Below are 18,931 nucleotides of genomic sequence, written 5' to 3'. Positions count from 1 at the left end.
AAGGCGAGGCATTTGGCATATAAAGCAAGTCTATTTGCACACAGACATTCATAAACATAGGAAACTGTATCAGCACTAATTCACTCAGCTAGCCATAATATGTAACCGTTATGTAACTGTTGCATAACTGCAGCATAATCTGATAACCAAAATGTTGTTGCAGTTAGTTATGTTGTGACATCCATATAAAAGTGACATTACCACAGTGTAACTTTGTGACATTTTCAGTTAGTAAACGTGACATTGTAGATAAATGTGTTAAGATGGTGATTTTTTTTTTTTTACAGGTATATGTGCTTTAGTCTAACCTAATTTATTTGCTAGAATTTTGTCTGCAAGTGTGGACGATGAATGCTCAAAATTAATTTACATTATTTAGACAAAAAAATTACAATGCATTAACCGTAATAGAAAGAACTAGTGGCAACAAAAACTTGTAACCTATGACATCTGTTCTCAGTCTTTATGCTACTGGCAATTCAAATTTTACACAATTGTGTAAATGTGCATTGCTTAAACTTTTTAAATAGCTCAAAATATAATAAAATGACCACACTCTGCTTTTTCAAAATAATGTGATTTAATTGTTTTCAATAGTATGCAACATCTCAAAATTATGTTTTAGGTTATTGAAACTCTTGTACATAGACACGCTTGACATTTAATACCTTAAATATATTTGCTCATTTCATTTTAATAGCTTCAAAGATATATGGTTAATTGCTTTATTAAAATATAAGCTTCACCAAAATGTACTGAGAAACATTTATTAAACAATATAGCGTCTCTGTCCCAGACAGACATGGGGGTTAAACTACTAAATATACCGTTTTTCTAAAGTAAAAATTAAGACAGAGATGCATGTCAGTTGATGTCCTGAAGTTGTCTTCTAGTATTGTACTGATTTGCACTTGTAGATAGTACGTAGGAACTCAGAAAAAAATGCCCACCAAAATAAATATAAAGTATTTAAAACCCAGGGTACAAAAAAATAAAATAAAAATCAATTACCTACTTCTGTTATACGTTTTGAGCAAAACATGTACATAATGAATATATATTCATATATGGACGAATACAATTATACAATATTAACAAATATATTTACACACATGTATTTTACATTCTGAATAACAACTGATGCCCGCCCTCCTCAGTTGCGCGCGCAGCCGCATAATTCAGCCGGGGGCACATGCAGTTAAATTACATTTTACATCCATAATATATTTTTAAATAAAAATAAGCCTATGCGTATATTAAATCTAGTCCAAAGGTCATAAAAGTGTAATTTAATGTGTTTCACACAAGACGTTTGCATTTTGCAAATTCTGGTAATCAGAACACGACTCGGCGAAGACGACGGCGTAGTGAGTTGGCAATTTATTGCTATTGAAACATGGTGGCCCTGAAATTAAAAAAAAAAAAAACTACGAATAAATTGTTATCTGGTCAGCCTTGGGGGTTGCTATTGAAAAGTTACATTAATGAGTAATGTAAGTACGCTTTTGTCGAGGGCGTGCAGGTATCACGCTTTCTCTGTTCAACATCGTCACAGGAACGGCTTAGCCTTCCTTTGTTGCTTCTAGAATATACTATATTGGCATTACCGCTTCAAGTACAAAGTACATACTTTGTCCAATAATCCTTAGGCAATTGTTCTTAAAACAAACGATTTATCTGATTTAAAAGGCTGCGAAAAATCGCATTTAAAACCTTAACGGTAAGAGTGATTTAATATGGTTTGTTGGTCTTCTAAACGTGGTTTATAATTTTGGCCCATGTTTGGTCTCTCTTTTCTTCCTCTTTTTAAAATCAAGAACCACAGTTCGCCAACTGGGTTAATATTTTTGGATAGAATGAAATCCTGCACCAAATCAAACGTTCAGTCCAATCCTGGATCCCTCATATATTCCTCGCAGTATTGTTGACGCTCTAGTATCGCGCTCCCTGCGAGAGCGCCCAGGAGACCCCGTGCTGCTACAGCTGTATAACAGAACACTGTTATTCCCTTTTACACGGATAAAAGAAAAAATAATTCCTTATATGAAAGACCATTGAACTCCACGGCGTGTGTATTTAGTAACACAACATCTTTCCACAAATCCTCGGTCCCTTCTTTTGAGAGTATCCATTTTAACTAGCTGTTAGTCTTCCAAACTTACAGCTCCTGCAGCCTCTCAACGCCATCTCACGCTGCAAAATGCTGACTAGAGAAGTGAGCCACCTCCAAAAAAACAAGGCTCTGCCTCTTTTCTGTCTACGACAACAGTTGATCCAACGGCATATGCGCGTTCCTGTTTGTTACAGCGATTGACACATTTCTACCCTATAGCATACCAGAGGGCGCGGGCTAGGGCTGCAAGTCCGCCCTCGTAATGAACCCCTGCTCCGCTGTGGAGGAAACCCTGTATTATGGTTGTGTGTAGGCTTCGCTGGGAGCCGCGGTCGATGCCGGTGTAGAGAGGGGGATGGGCAATACTGCAAATGTAAAGGACATGAGATTGAATCACAGTCTTGAATCACCAAGTGCTGTACATACCCATATAAATACCGACTATAATTTTGTAAAATAACATTGTATATTGATGTATTCTTTAGCAACTCAGCGTGAACATTTGAAGACCGCACAGTGTCTTAAATGGGAGAAAATGTGAAACTTTCAACTCTTGCGTAAGGGACACTGAGAAGTTTGGAAGATAGCCTGAGAGCCTCGCGGTTTACAGTTCACAGGAAACACCGAGGTTGCAAGAGAAGGCCTGCTGTTCTGCCTCGCATCGATGTTGGATTTTTTAAGAACACTAAATACCTTTAATAGGCATTTGAATTTCAATTACGCTGGAAGGACGCTATAGGTAAGGCATTTTGTTATTTCCACGAAGGTTTTAATGGCAATAGCTTATGTTTTTTATCAACTAGGTAAAGTTGATGCAGAAGTTGGGAGCTCAGTTCATCAGCTCTTGTTTATCAACACGCATTGTAGCTTCTCTGTTTCAACTGTTCTTGGTTGATTGTTTCTGCTGTCAAGTTAATGAATCAAATCAGATTATTTTAATGATGTAACACCGTGTGTTGGTTGATCTGCATGTTAGCTTGATGTAGCCATAATCACAATCACACTTTGCCAAGAACCTCGTGCTAAGAACTGTTTTTTTTCCCGCTGTAAACATTCAGTGATCGGCCTACTGTTATGATGTCTGTCTTATAGTTTGCACATTTATCACGTTCATAGTATTCGTGCCACTTAACATAATAATTTATCTATCAAAGTGAGCAAAGGTATCATTTTAGTTAGCCGTTAGCTTAGCCGAGAGAGGCTGTCTTAAAAGCTAGTAACGTACGGTTTAAAGTAATGCATTAAAATGCTAAAAATCGTTCTTCGCCAGTGATCTTAATTTGAAAATAACAGGAGAAACAAATGATAAGGGTTTTGTGACAGAAAATGTGATTCAGGGCATTTTAGTGTTAGTTTACTTGTTCTTGTATTAATCAAGTTTCTATGTGAAAACAGACATGGCAGAGTTTGTATTTACAACATCCGTGCTTGTCAGAATCGAATTTTATCAACTGCATTTTCAGAGGACACAGGGAATGGTGTATGAAGGCGCTTAACTGTATGGCTTGGCTTCGTTTAACTTTTATGTAGACACTTTGTTGGACTTACAAAGTGGATTTATTTTTTGTCTGTTCTAAAAGAAGATAATTTGTCGGGATAAGCAGATATCCTGTTGAGCAGTGCTCTCTGCTCTGATATGTATATCTCTGTTTTTGATATAGACTGCTTTCATCTTGTTGACTGTGAGAAAACTTTATGATATGTTTATAATTTCTTGATCTGGTCTGTGTTTTCTTTTGGAAGCGAAAATGATGCGAACCCCGAGAACCGTGACTTGCTTTTCTCATTCTTCACCTCCGCCTCCCCCATCAACCAACCCCCAACTCCATCCATGAGAAATGGGTGGTATTTCTAAGGGGAACTCGCCTTTCCTTTTTTAGCCTCCATTTTTATTTCAACAACAAGTGAGTGGAAACGACAAGGAAGAGAAGGCAACAGAGCGCGAGTCTAACTCGACATGATTCGCTCACGTTACTGCGGATAGCATATATATATATATATATATATATATATATATATATATATATATATATATATATATATATATATGTATGTGTGTGTGTGTATATATATATGTGTGTGTGTGTGTGTGTGTGTGTGTGTATGTATGTATGTGACAGTTTTCGAAACGCTGTAAAGCAGTAACATTTGTTCTTCGTGCAAAATTAACCGTGAGGAAACGCCTGCTGTTGTTGCAAGGCCGCGTACTCCATACTTGGGGCTACTTTTACGAATACACACACTACATTATTTTAGAGGTCCTCTGGCAGCATACTGTCCTGTTTGTCTGTTCGTTGATAAATTTGATATCATCAGGACCCGAAACAAAGACTGTCCATAACAGTGCCTGATAGAATTCACACATTCTTGAAATGGTATCCACCTGCTATTTGCATGGACTGGGTCGGATAATACATTACTGTAGTGTAAATTAAACTGTTAAACTATTTGTATAAGAATAGTGTTTGTGGGGAAACTGGTGGACATGTCTTATGTTGTAAATGCTGGTCGAATGGAAGTCTGACAGCTTAAGTAAAAATTATGACTGGCCGTGTACATACATTTTTATTCTTAAAAACAGTTAAACAGCTGTGTGTGTGTGTGTGTTTGTTTGGATCTGTAGAAAGGAAATGTCTTTTTTTTGTAGTTCTTGAAGAGCTTGCTGGCAACTGCAAGCATATGATTGGGCCTGTCCGACATTTTCCTTGTATGTTTTCAGGTTTTATTTTAGGCCGCCTTGAACTATGTGAAACCTGATCTTTCTGTGACTCACCCAACTCGTTATCTAAAGTCAACATGTGTCTTTGTCCAGAGACAAAGGACAAGCTTAGAAAGTCTGAACTTTTTTTTTTTTTTAAGTTTAGCATATATGAAAATAGAATAAATGCACTGAAGCATTTTAGTATCAAAATGTAGAAAGTGGTGGAGTTTTAACTGAATATGTTAATTCAGCAAAACTGTACCACAAATCAAATTCCAATGTTTTTATGACCTGCATTGCTTTTAAAAGAATATTATGCAATCTACTGTTGTGATGTTTTTTTTTTATTATTGTTTTTTTTTTACAACATAGAATCAATATGCTTTGGCCAAATGTTTGTAGTTTGTAATTTGTAGTTTTAGTTAATTAGATATTTCTTTTATACATAAGCTCTGTCGTGCCTCATTTTAGAAGTGGTTTCTATTCCCGAACCCATGCATACACACATTGGAGGTCATTGTGATCAATGCATTTTAAAAGGAAAATATTTATTTCTGTGTATTGATTATTTTTTTTTAAATCTAAATGTAGAAAATACAGAGAGAAAATACCATTTGCTTTTGGTTTTGCTGGGGCCTTTAGCTCTTGTGCTATTTTATGTACTGAGACTAAAAAACAGTTGCTGAGATGCCTGCTCCTCTTCTGCTTCCTGATTGGGTCGTTTCAGAGACCCTCAGCCAATCAGATGCGTTTGAGTGTTATTGGTCTCTCTCTCTCTCTCTCTCTCTCTCTCTCTCTCTCTCTCACTCCTCCCTCCCTAACCAGTGCTTTGGAACATCTAGAAACACTATCTTAAAACGGCTTTTAGTAGCATAAACAATGCTTTCTTACTGAAAGGCAGCTGAATATAATGTGGTATCAGTACACACTTTGCCAGTCAATGTTCTTTTGCCTCGTTTCTGTGAGCCCTGTACAGCCATTTTAGCTCCTATACAGTTTTTTGTTTTTTTTCCAGGTATTTGGAAAGGGTGGGTCAGTCATCTTGAAAACAAGCTGGCAGAGAGATTGTAGTTAAATAAAATACCATTCAGAATTGTCTCTGGTGATACTATCACAAATGGTCAGCAATGTTTATAGATGTAGAAGAGTTTGTTTTTGTTATTGAATCATTGAAAAAATGACCCCTACTCACCCTTTTTTGGCGTTGCGTAAAAAAAAAAGAAAAAAAAAAAGCCTTTTTAACTTTGTTGGGTGCATGTGGCTAAAAAAAAAAAAAAAAAAAAATCATCCTATTGCATTGGATCAAGTCTGTATGTATGCCTAAACATGGTATCATGGGGATGGAATATTTCCAGTATTACTGATATCAGGGTATTTCCTGCATTAAAAATTTTTAGCCTATGCCAAATTTAGTCATGCTCTCATGTCTGGTTTTGTGAATTCATATGGGCTCTCTTGCTTTTTTGTTTTCCTGTTATTACAAAGCAACTGACAAGTGGTCAATGGTTGTAAGAGCCAATATTATCTTCCAGGTGAGCTAGACTTTGTGTTGTCAAATAACGTGAAATTAAGTTTTCACAAAAAGCAAAATTGAATTTTCCCAAAATGTAACAAGCACAGTTTTTAAAAATTAAATATGACATAAGTGTTACTTTTTTTTCTTTTTCTTCTCAGCGCATAACTTACATTTTACACTTGTGTGAGGGATCCATCGATACCAATTACTGGTATCAGTATCATGCACGGTGTGTGCACAGTGTTTGTCTAGACAAAGAAACACAGACAACAGAACAAACAAAGAGAAGAATGGATATATCAGATTAAGGATGTCAACGAAGTAAATAAATATATCTAATTAATAGAATATTAAAAACAAATTCAATATTCATGCATCATGTATAGCTGCAGTGTGAGCTAAAAAGTCAAGCAACACTGAGTAGATGAGCAAGTTGAAACACAGACATGTCCTTTTCTCACAGACATTGCTGAAAAGTTTGTAGTTTGGTCAGACATGTCAATAACAAAGAAAGCAAAAGGATGCACATATTACTAACATTACTTGATGGTAAAGAGAAGGAGAGAGAGAGAAGTTTGTATTTGTGTGAATTATTTTCCGTGCCGATTGCTCACTTAGCACACGTCATTTTAATTAAAACGTATTTATAGATGTAAGAAAAAACATTAGCTGTTACGTGATTTATGTATAACCTGTGGTTCTCTAAATTATTACAGGGAAACATAATGTGATTACTGTGCTGCCGCACTGGAGCAGCTCTAAATGTGTGCTGTACTATTAAATGAGAGATAAAATATGAGTGATAGAATGAACATTGAAAGGAATACATTTTAACTTGCACAATTAAGTGTAAAAATAACTAAAGGAAACATCTGTTTGCAAAACAAGTTAAGCTAACTAATGATTCATAGTCTTTTTGTTTCTATACCCAATATTTAAAAAAAAAATTACAAATGCAATAAAAATACAGGTATTTGTATCGGCAAGTAACAAAAGGAAAAGTATTGGTATTGTACTTGTATTCTGAAAAAGTGGTATTGGTGCATTGCTATTTTGTATCCTTGGTGTTAATGTTAAAAAGTCATGTAATTATTTTAATTTTGCATGAAGGCTCGTCCTGACAGCAATCGAGCCTTTGTTAAATTTCACAGACTTAAGTGAATGAGTGCTGAACAAAAGAACTTATCTGCTCAGTAGTTTGCTTTATACAATGTTGTCAGGGACTTGAGATGTTTTTTGTTCTGGTGAGCCAAAAATTTAATGGTGCCACAAAAAGTTGCCCAACTCTTTTTCATTATTAGCTGTCATTTCTGTTGCAAATGAGAAAAATCAAATGGCAAACACTCAAAGTGTTACAAAACAGGCTAGCAGCACTTGTTTGAACTGCACGATCTTGGCCCAAAAGGCCGCACAGAAGTTTGAATTCGATGCAGAATTCTCTGCTAGAAAAGCCAGATGTCTCTGATTTTTGAAACGCTGACATTCTTTGCAGCATTGACAGGGAAAATGGTATAAACATTATGCCATTAATGATCCAGTTAGAAGGTTTTATAGTCCTCGAGACTTAATAATATAACTGCATATAACAGCACTGACTGTAACCATGTTATTTTGGCAGGAATGTGGTATATATGTCATGGTCAAAAATATCGGCACCCTTGGTAAATATGATCAAAGAAGGCTGTGAAAATTCATCTGCGTTGTTAATACTTTTGATCTTTTATTAAAAAAATTCACAAATCTTACCTTTCATTGGATAATAAGAATTTAAAATGGGGGGAAATATCATTATGAAATAAATGTTTTTCTCAAGTACACGTTGGACACAATTATTGGCACCCCTAGAAATTCTTATGAGTAAAATATCTCTGAAGTATGCTCCCATTTATATTCACAATTTTGAGCACTCCAGGGTGATTATGAACATGAAATTATCCAGCCATGGCTTCCTGTTTCACAGAAATATAAATAGGAGGGAAAACGAAGCCCAAATTCCCTTAATCATCCATCACAATGAGAAAAAACAAAGAATATATTTCTGATGTGTAGCAAAAGATAATTGAGCTTCACAATTTAGTGAAGTGGCTTTAAGAAAAGAGCTAGAGCAGTGAAAATTCCTATTTCCACCATCAGGACAATAATTAAGAATTTCCAATCAACATAAAATGTTACGAAACTGCCTAGAAGAGGACGTGTTTCTATATCGTCCTAATGCACGGTGAGAAGGAGAGTTTGAGTGGCTAAAGACTCTCCAAGGACCATAGCTGGAGAATTGCAGAAAATAGTTGAGTCTCGGGGTCAAAAAAACAGACACGACTGGAACTTCAAATGGCACTGGCTTCTATGGTCTGATGAAACTAAAAAATGAGCTTTTTAGCAGCAAACACTCAAGATGGGTTTGGTGAACACCGGGATAAAAAGTACCCCATGTGTACAGTGAAATATACTGCTGTATTATTTATGTTGTGGGCCTATATTTCTGCTGGAGGTCCTGGACATCTTGTTTAGACACATGGCATCATGGATTCTATCAAATACCAACAGAAAAAAAAATCAATAAGTGACTGACTCTGTTAGAAATCTTATAATGGGCCATGTTTGGATCTTCCAACCATTCTGCTATGGCCATTCCAGTCCTCTGACCTGAACCCTATAGAAAATGAGTGGGGTGAACTGAAGAGAAGAAGCACCAACATGGAGCTGGGAATCTAAAGGGTCTGGAGTGATTCTGGATGAAGGAATGGTCTCTGATGTCTTGTTAGGTGTTTTCTAACCTCATCAGGCATTATAGGAGAACATTTTGAGCTGTTAAACTGGCAAATGGAGGTTTCAAAAAGTATTGAATAATAGGGTGCCATTAATTGCGGCCAATGTGTATTAGGCCCATTTTAAATTCTTATTATCCAATGAAAGGTTAGATTTTTTAAATAAAACATCAAAAGGATTAACAATGCAGTTTAATTTTCACAGCCGCCTTTGATCATATTTACCAAGGGTGCCAATATTTTTGGCCATGTCTGTATACAACCCGAATTCCGGAAATGTTGGGACGTTTTTTAAATTTGAATAAAATTAAAACTAAAAGAATTTCAAATCACATGAGCCAATATTTTATTAACAATAGAACAAGATAACATGACAAATGTTAAAATTGTAGAATTTCTCAATTTAATGCACAAAATGAGCTGATTTCAAGTTTGCTTGCTACAGGTCTCAAGATAGTTGGGGCGGGGAATGTTTACCATGGTGTAGCATCTCCTCTTCTTTTCAAAGCAGTTTGAAGACGTCTGGGCATTGAGGTTATGAGTTTTTGGAGATTTGGTCCCATTCTTGCCTGATATAGGTTTCCAGCTGCTGAATTTTATTGTGGCCAGCCCTTAGGCTGTGCAATAATCATGCCGTCTAATCAGCATCTTGATATGCCACACCTGTAAGGTGGATGGAGTATCTCGGCAAAGGAGAAGTGCTCACTAACACAGATTTAGACAGATTTTTGAACAATATTTGAGAGAAATAGGCATTTTGTGTAAATAGGAAAAGTCTTATGAGTTCAGCTCATGAAAAATGGGGGCAAAAACAAAATTGTTGCGTTTATAATTTTGTTCAGTGTGTGTGTATATATGTGTATATACACACACACTATATATATATATATATATAATATATGGTGGCACGATACATGTATTCGTACCGAACCGTCACGGTACGGACATCTCAGTTCGGTGCGTGAGGCCTTACAACGAATACAGGCAATTCACCCCCAATCCAGAAGGGGGCGCCCGCAGTAATGCAACGTTGTTTGATTAACCGCTAGGCAGAAGAACAGCGAATGCTGGGTTGTGCACTCGAAAACAAAGGCCCCTAGACAGTGACCATGTGCTGATTCTGAATGCATCTCTCACTGACAAGGGAGTATACTTTAAAGGCTTGCGCACTCAACTGTTTGCGAAATGGAGCTTTGTGCTCCTGTATCCTACCTCTCTCATTAAGCACAAATCCAAATATTCCGTAATATTTTCCGTAATATTTCCATATCAGAGGTGGCATTAATGCATCTCATAATAACAATGTTATGAGATTAATGTTTTAAAATTATAAATTTCAATGAATTAAATGACTCAATTTATACTTTAAAAATGAAAGCAGTGCGAGTACCAAATTGAGATTTCTTTCATGTCTTATTGTGGTTTTACTAAATCATTTTAATAACTAGCTTGTCGAACAACTTAGCAACACATTTATGGGGATCATATCCACTTAATACAAAACCAGTATGAAAAGGTATCTGATCTATTCTGTTTAAATGGGGGGAAAAAAGTTCATATGAATGAAGACCCCATAAAAATGAAAAATTAGGAAAAGTGAGGATTTGGGAAGATAAATTAAAGATTCCAAGTGACGTCTAGTTGAATTCATGAGATATTGTTTAATTTGTAGAAGACAATAATTTAAATTAGTCATTTTGATATTGAATGTTTTGTTAAAGAATTAAAACACATACATTTCTCCTAATTCACATTCGTCAGTAAATGATGATATGTTTTTTGAATATTCTGTAATGGATTATGTATAGACATCTAAAGACAGGTAATGATTGTTTGTTGTGCATCCTCTGGGTTAAAACAATCAGGCAAAATGGTCTGACTCTGAATTCTCAATAATGTTGTGCATCTTTCAATCTAAATCAATTAGAACCCAAGGAAACTATAAACCTAAAATCAGTGTGAATGCCATGTTAAATTTTACACAGATGAAAACAAGACTGTGAGGGATAGACTTATTCTTTATAATGGCATGCATTGTATAAAGGTTCTAGATCACGTCATCTTCAAAACTCACAATTTTTAAAACTGTTATGGAGATTGTCTACTGAAAATGTTTCATCAGCTGAACAATTGAATGCACTGTACTACTATCCCTCAAGGCCTCATTTTCATCCCTGTCAAAGATTGAATATGTCGCTGCCCTGACTAAAATCTATTAGTCCGTATCGGACTCGAGACAAACAGAGAACCACTACTTCGCCTCATGTACTTAAAAGGGTCATCGGATGCAAAATTCACTTTACAAGTTGTTTGAACATAAATGTGTGTTGGAAGTGTGTGTACACATCCATCCTATGATTATAAAAATCCACCCAGTGTTTGTTTTTTAAATCCCTATTTTAAAATCCTCTTTCTCAAATCAGGCAGAATGACGTAGTTCTGCACAGGCCTCTCCCACAATAGTTGATTGACAAGGCCGTTTTACCTTAGACCCGCCCTGAGTGAGCTGACAGCTGTCCGCCATTGTGTCGACTCCGGTGCAGGGGAAGACAAGATGTCTCCGATTAAGCAATTGAGGTGCTTTGTTGTTGGATGTAATAATGAACATAGCAGTTGTCATTTACTCCCAACATCTGAGCCGCTGAAGACGCAGAGGATTAGCGTTACTTTAGTTTTGAAGTGAATGCGCCGATCCCCAATCTGCCTAAATGCATCTATGTTTGTGCGAATAATTTGTGATTTTTTTTTCCTAATAATGTACTAGTTAGCCAGTTTCGTGGCTAAAGTAAACCGTACTGCTCGTCACCCCATGGAAGTGGAAGAGGGGTGGGGTTAGCAGAGCTCATTAGCATTTAAAGCAACATGGACTAAAAAACGTCTTGCTGAAGACAGAGCTGATTTTGACATGGTAAAAAAGGTGTTGTTTTTACCCTACCGTTGAGAAATTTTAACCAAAGTATATTATAGACTTTTCATTAAGACCCTAAAGAATCATATCAACTTGTGGAAAATGGGCATCCGATGACCCCTTTAAGCTTTGTGAGGCATTATTCAACTTACGGACTCACTGGCTGTTCACTTGACAGTCATTGTCCAAATTCTTGTGCCATCAGAGTGCCGAATTCAATAAGCTACTTGACTCCAAGTATGCAGATGTGTGTTATGAATACAACATTGCAGCATATACTTTGTATTCTATTAAGGTGCCCCCCACCTTCAATTTCAAGACAAAATGTTACATTAATTTCTATATATATATATATTTTTTTTAAATACACTTGGTTTTAATGAAGCTTTACTGAAAAGTATATTGTAATATAGCGTTGTTGTTAGAAACTCTTGAGACATATTCTTTTGTCAATAGTCAGGCCTTTGTTCATACACTTGTGTGTACTATCCAGGACCGTTTTTGACCCAGGAAGAAAATGATGTGGATATCAACATGCAACACCCCAGCTCATGTGAAATACCATGCACCGTTAACGTTTGAATAAATCCATCGTGCACTGTAAAAAAAAAAAAAGTTGAGCCAACTTAAAATTTTAAGGCAACAAACTTCAGCAGATTTTTGAGTTTTCTCAACTTGTTGTTTTAAGTTTATACAACAAAAATTTGAGAATCTCCCACAAAAACAAGTTGAGCAAACTCAAAAATCTGCTGAAGCTGGTAAAAAATGTTTTTTTTTTAAGTTCGCTCAACTTTTTTTTTTTTACAGTGTGACAACACGTTTTGAAATCCACTGTTTCAATGTTTATATTTAAACAACAAATTGAAGTAGAAATATAGTTATAACACACTTTTATTGTTTATTTATTATAAAAATGTATTATTAAAGTTACTTTAATCTACCAACTGACAGGGTTTTATAGTATAGATGTATAGTTTATATTAGTTGAGATTTTTTTTCTTGGAAAAAACATTGACGCATGTACCTGATATGCCCAATTGAGTAAAATTGTCTACTAGTAAAATTGTCACAATACCAAGCCCTATTTGTTACTGTCATTTTATTTTATTAGTGCCAATCGACTGTTTAGTACTTAATTTATTTGGGATATGTTACTACTATTTGATAGTCACTATAAAAGTTGCATTTAAAAAAAATAGATGACCAACTTAAGTGCAACCTAATATAGAATCATGCATTTTCCTCATATAAAAATGCCTGTCGGTTAAATGATGTCTTTGGAAAAACTTTCATCTAATGGATTTTTGAAGGCAGCATAGATGTATTCTTCACTGCTTATGATGTCCCACTATCCTGTGTGTTTAATTCTGTGACAGTTTAATTAAAAATTAAAAATAGCATCTGAAAGTTGCAGTTGGTGGTCAGTTTGTGTAAATGCAGGTTTTTGAATGACTTTTAATTTTTATATGATTTTATATGAAGTTGAAAGAAAGTAATTTAAATAACTTTTTCAATTTTGATATAATTTCTAGTATGAAAATAGTATTGTAGTAATCAAATGTGCACTAACAAAGTTTTGTTGTAGATCATTAAACCATTGTTATCTCAGAAGAGCTTTAGCATAAGCTGCAACATTAAAAAAAAATGTCAGAAAAGTAAAGGGGTTCGAGTACTTTCTGAATGCACTGTATGATTGATTATTGTTGAATGAATTATGCTAAGGATCAAATTAAAGTGTGCTCCATATTTGTCTATATGATCAGCAGTTCTGTTACACTGCTTTCAAATTACAAATGTGAAATGTTCCTTTCACCCAAGGTTTTTTGATGGCCATTTGATAGCAACTTTTTCTTGATTCTGGACCTTCATAAGTTGGACACATACAGAATGGACATATTTATGTAGATTGATATAATGCACACTTTAAAAGAGCTAATAACTTGATTAGCTAAAATCTGCAGAGTCTGTAGGCTGAAGTCTGTAGTATGTATTCAAAAACCTGTTTAAATGACAGTTAGATGGCACATTTGACAATTCTTCAGAAGTAGAAAAGAGAGTAATACAATGAAAGTCAATGGGGTCCAATGTTATTTGGATCCACATGTTGTTTAAAATATCTTTTTTTTTATTTTATCCGTTTCCTTTACAATCCAAATTATCACAGTGTATTGAAGCTTATGTAATATAAGCCTGACGCATGATGCAACTGTTTTCCTTTTTTTACGCACTTTCCCTTATACATTAAAGGGTTAGTCCACACTAAAATGAAAATTTTGTCATTAATCACTTACCCCCATGTCGTTCCAAACCCGTAAAAGCTTAGTTCATTTTGGAACACAGTTTAAGATATTTTGGATGAAAACCGGGAGGCTTGTGACTGTCCCATTGACTGCCAAGTCAAGGGCTCCTAATGGCACAGAAAAGTATGAAAAGCATTGTCAAAATAGTCCATCTGCCATCAGTGGTTCAATCTGACTGTTATGACGCGATGAGAATACTTTTTGTACGCAAAAAAAAAAACATAAAAATAACGACTTTATTCAACAATTCGTCAAGTCACCTTTATTTATATAGCGCTTTTAACAGTACAGATTGTCAAAGCAACTTTCCAATATCAAAATAGGAAAATAGTGTCAATAATGTAAAATGACAAGATTAAACACTCAATTATCAGTTAAAGGAATTTCATTATTGAATTCAATGATGTCATCGTCCAGCTCCTTTCAGTTTAATTAGTGTCTGTGCAATCAAGTCGACGATATCGCTGGAAATTAAGTGTCCCCAACTAAGCAAGCCAGAGGCGACACCGGCAAGGAACCAAAACTCCATCGGTGACAGAATGGAGAAAAAAACCTTGGGAGAAACCAGGCTCAGTCGGGGGGCCAGTTCTCTTCTGACCAGACGAACCAGCAATTCAGTTCCAACTGCAGCAAAGTCAGATTTTGTAAAGGACTCATCTGGTTCCCGAGGTCTTGTCCCGATGGCTGTCTTGGTGACAAGGTCTTCACTGGGGATCTGTCTCTGGGGCTCATCTTAGGTGTCCTGACATACGCTGACGTTCAGGGCTGTAGAGGTCATCTCTAGCTGCTGATCCACCATCTGATCTGGATACGGACTGGATCGGCTGGATACGGTGATCTCGGAATAAGAAAGAAACAGACTAATATTAGAGTAGATGCCATTCTTCTTACAATGTAACAAGTACATCGGGTGTTATGAGAAGTGTTCCCGGTTCTGGTTGACCTAATTAATGCAACCTAACAATCCTTTAATGGATTCGTTAATTCGTCTCCCCTGCGTCAGTGTAGCGCCATTTTGGAGAATATCCGCTGGACGCAAAGTGCATACGCTGTTCTGTGTCAGCCGTACCACATGGATACGCTATTTTCGTTCAAATCAAAGCATAGAAAACGTATCCGTGTGGCGTGGCTGACACAGAACAGCATACGCAGTTTGCGTCCAGCGGATATTCTAAAGTTCGGCTCAACACTAACATTTTGCCTACAATACAATACCAAGTTCTCGTAACTTGGTATAAATATTACAGTGATGCTGTAGGCAGCGAATAAACTGCATTGTATGCCTGATGAGAAGTCTGCTACATAAAGCCTTGGCAATTGTTGCATGCTTTTCAACATTTTTTATCAAGCGTTTTAACATGAATAACATTTTGGCTTGAAGGTGCAACTTTTTTCCTATTTTGTTTATAAAAAAAATTAATAACATTTGACAACCATTGTTTTAGAACATGCAGCTAAATGCAGTTTAACTAAAGTGTTTCTTTACATGATTAAAGATTTTGTATTTGCAGAGGAATGTCAGCCTATGTAGCTTGCTGTACAATTGTTGATCTCTGAATCTAAATTTGTATAATTCAAGATGAGCAAAAGACGGATGTTTTGCAAGGTTTAAAGATTGGTTTTATTAGGTCGAGGTCTTGCCATTTTTGTTCTGTGTGTGCATAAAATAATTCTATATTCACTTCTATATTCTACAGCACTACTTTTTAGTAAATTGAGGGTGACAAATTATTTTTTTTATTTAACTCAGCTGGCCCACTTTAACTTACACATTTTACGCCATATTCAAAAAATTTATGGAATGTGTATGGAAACAATGAACTATACTTTGAGACATTTAGTTTCAAAGACCTTTCCCATTATATTATTCTTTCTCTTCTCGCGCTGATTTTCTTCAGTTAGCAGAGGAAAGAAGTACCAGCTGAACATTGCATGCACCAAGCAACATAGATTTTTTTTTTTTTTTGTGGGTGCTACCAATTTTGCATGTTTTTAAGGCTGCATTTACACATTATATATACCTAATCCTCTCTCCCTCTCTTTTTTGTGGTCTATGGTTTCAGGACTCCTGATGTGCGTGATGTGGTATAGCAGCGCCCCATCTGAGGAGTGCTTCACTGCTGCCATTAGGAGCCCTTGATTCTCCTCTTCCCTCCCCTCTCCCTCCCCTCACCCCCTCCCCGCCCCGCCCCCCCCCCCATCCCCTTCCCTGTGTTGCTGCGCTTGACGTCATGAGCATAGTAATCACACTGGGAGTCACCACACCTGAGACACCTTACACCGATATGGCCGCTGGATCAGAGTAAGTTTCTGTTCTGAGCCTTTTTTCCATCAACATATGGTGCCTTTGCAGGTTCCTGGTTGGTGCCTATTCTCAACCCAAGTCATGGCTTTCCACAGCAGAAAATTAGTTTCAAATTAGTTTACTTTGGACTATGGTCACATAACACACTGCAACAAAACCTGTTATGTCAAGTCCGTGGAAACGCAGAGTCAGTTTGAAACGGGCTTTAATCCACCCGGCTGAGCACTGGCCAAGAATGGGGTCTGGCACCAGAGTTGTTTATTTAGTGCTTTTTTTTTTTAAAAAAGAGTATCTGTTACAGAGAGAAATGTAAAATTTACAGTGGAATTCTGTGAATGCAAATGAGAAAAATGGATCTAATCATTTTGTTTTGCAGCTTAGCAAGTATTGCTGGGCATACCTGTTTTATTTTTAAAAAATATATACTGAATCATTTGTTGACACTAAATGGCCAATCAATCAGTACTACAAATTCACAGATGCCATGTCAAAAACTCAAGATTTGATTTCTCTTTGTTTACTGTTAATACATACAATTTTTTTTTTAACCCCATTCTTTTAAGTTAAAAGGTTGCACAAGCTTTTCATACTCGCCAAACCTTTTTGTAATTTTTTTTTTACAACCTTTTATAGTTTTTTTTTTTTTTTTTTTTTTTTTCTTCTTTGCTGAAGGTTTTAGAATGTTTGGCTGATGTTCCCCCACACTATATTTATTTTGGAGCACACATTTTTAATAATTTTAAACTATCATAAAAATGTGATTGGTTTTATGCTATTGGCTGAGTTGAAAGATTAAAAGGACATATTTATCCAATCAAATTGAACATGGTTTCCACCACTGCTTTTCTTTTGATCACTGTACGTTTTCATTCCTCCTGAATGCCAAAGGCAGTGCTAAGTAATTGTGGATCATTGTAGCACCAACCAGATAGAATATGCCAGCAACTTCATGGTGACAATAGGGCTGTGCAAATAATCGAATGTGATGATCATGCGCATCTCGTCAGTAAAGCTGGTTCTGTGATTAGTAGTAAATCTCCATCACATGCTTTCAGATGGAGCAGCATTTACTACAGAGCCGTAGTTCACTGACAAGCTATGCAATATCGCGTTCATTATCTCAGGCGATACATCACTGATAATGAACGCGATATTGTGTAGCTTTTGCGCGTGATCATCGCATTTGATTATTTGCACAGCCCTAGTGACAAGCCAAAGATTATAAGCAGCAGTAGCTCAGAACCCAGCCACCTTTGCTTTCATGCCTCCTAGAGATTTTTCATGCTGCAGCTTTTTGAAGTTGTTTATCATATGTCTAGTGTTTGCTGGAGATGGGACTGTGCACAAACATTGTGATCATTATTGACATCACATAATTATTATTTAACAGCTGTTGTGGGTGATATGGATATGGTGATATTTTTCTTTTCTTTTTTTTTTTTTTTTTGTTGCAAACATTTCTTTGAATAACATGACCGTAAATATGAACATACGATTGAATGTAATATAAAACAAATGATTACTTTTCATTAAAATCTTACATTTATGTGGCTTACATTTATGTGTCTTTTTGTTCGCTCGGGCAGCCATGTTGCCGCTTTAGCTGTTTTATGCTGATAATTCTCATACTCCTTCATTTGAAGTGTGGTCCCGAGAAATCTTTGTTTCAAGGGCTATCTGGCCATTTCCCCTACCCCTACACCTCCAAACAAAAGAGAATCGAGACACCCCTACCCCTTCACGTGAACGTGCGAAATGGAGGGGTAGGGATAAGGGGTAGAAATGGGATTGGGCCTGTGTCTCTCACCCTGTTACATTGCTTTGGCAACCAGCATTTTGCAGCTCCTTGCTCAATTCTGGCGAAGAGTGATTTTGCAGCACAGAATACTTCTACAGGTTATAGGCATACTGACTACTGCCTTTTCAGTGATTCTGCATGGCCTGCTCCACCTCAGGCTGCTGCAACACCAACACTTGCTTGTATTCATTCTTTTATTTTGCAAGCGAATGCGGGAGCCCATCGATTGCAAGATCATGTTTGGTGAACTCTGCCCTGCAAATTCATATCACATGAAGACATTTGACTAAGAGAAGATTGATATGTCACTGGGTGATCTCTTAACTGATTTGAAAGAATGCTAAGGAGCAGGATTGAATTTGTATATTGATAGTTGCAACAGCTGGAATTTCTGACAACCAGTGTCAGGCAATCAGGTAGCAGCTTCTTATTCCAGAAATCAGTTTCAAACGGGAGAATGGATGTTTTACTCATGCAGTACAGAGGTTCACTGAGGCAGATGTGGATCTTCGCATCCGATGTGAC

General features: G+C 36.4%; 1 protein-coding gene across 1 annotated transcript in view; it reads left to right on the top strand.

The window, feature by feature from the left end:
* The first annotated feature begins 553 nt into the window (after positions 1-553).
* setd5 (SET domain containing 5) overlaps positions 554-18,931 on the top strand; it is a 39,218-nt gene continuing 20,840 nt past the window's right edge. The window contains 2 exon segments of the mRNA XM_058777945.1: positions 554-2,852; positions 16,367-16,605. Coding sequence (XP_058633928.1) covers positions 16,535-16,605 — 71 coding nt within the window. The 5' untranslated portion in view covers positions 554-2,852; positions 16,367-16,534.

Source organism: Onychostoma macrolepis, chromosome 06 (genome assembly GCF_012432095.1).
Source record: "Onychostoma macrolepis isolate SWU-2019 chromosome 06, ASM1243209v1, whole genome shotgun sequence".
NCBI lineage: Eukaryota > Metazoa > Chordata > Actinopteri > Cypriniformes > Cyprinidae > Onychostoma > Onychostoma macrolepis.
This window is presented reverse-complemented; position numbering and strand designations above follow the sequence as displayed.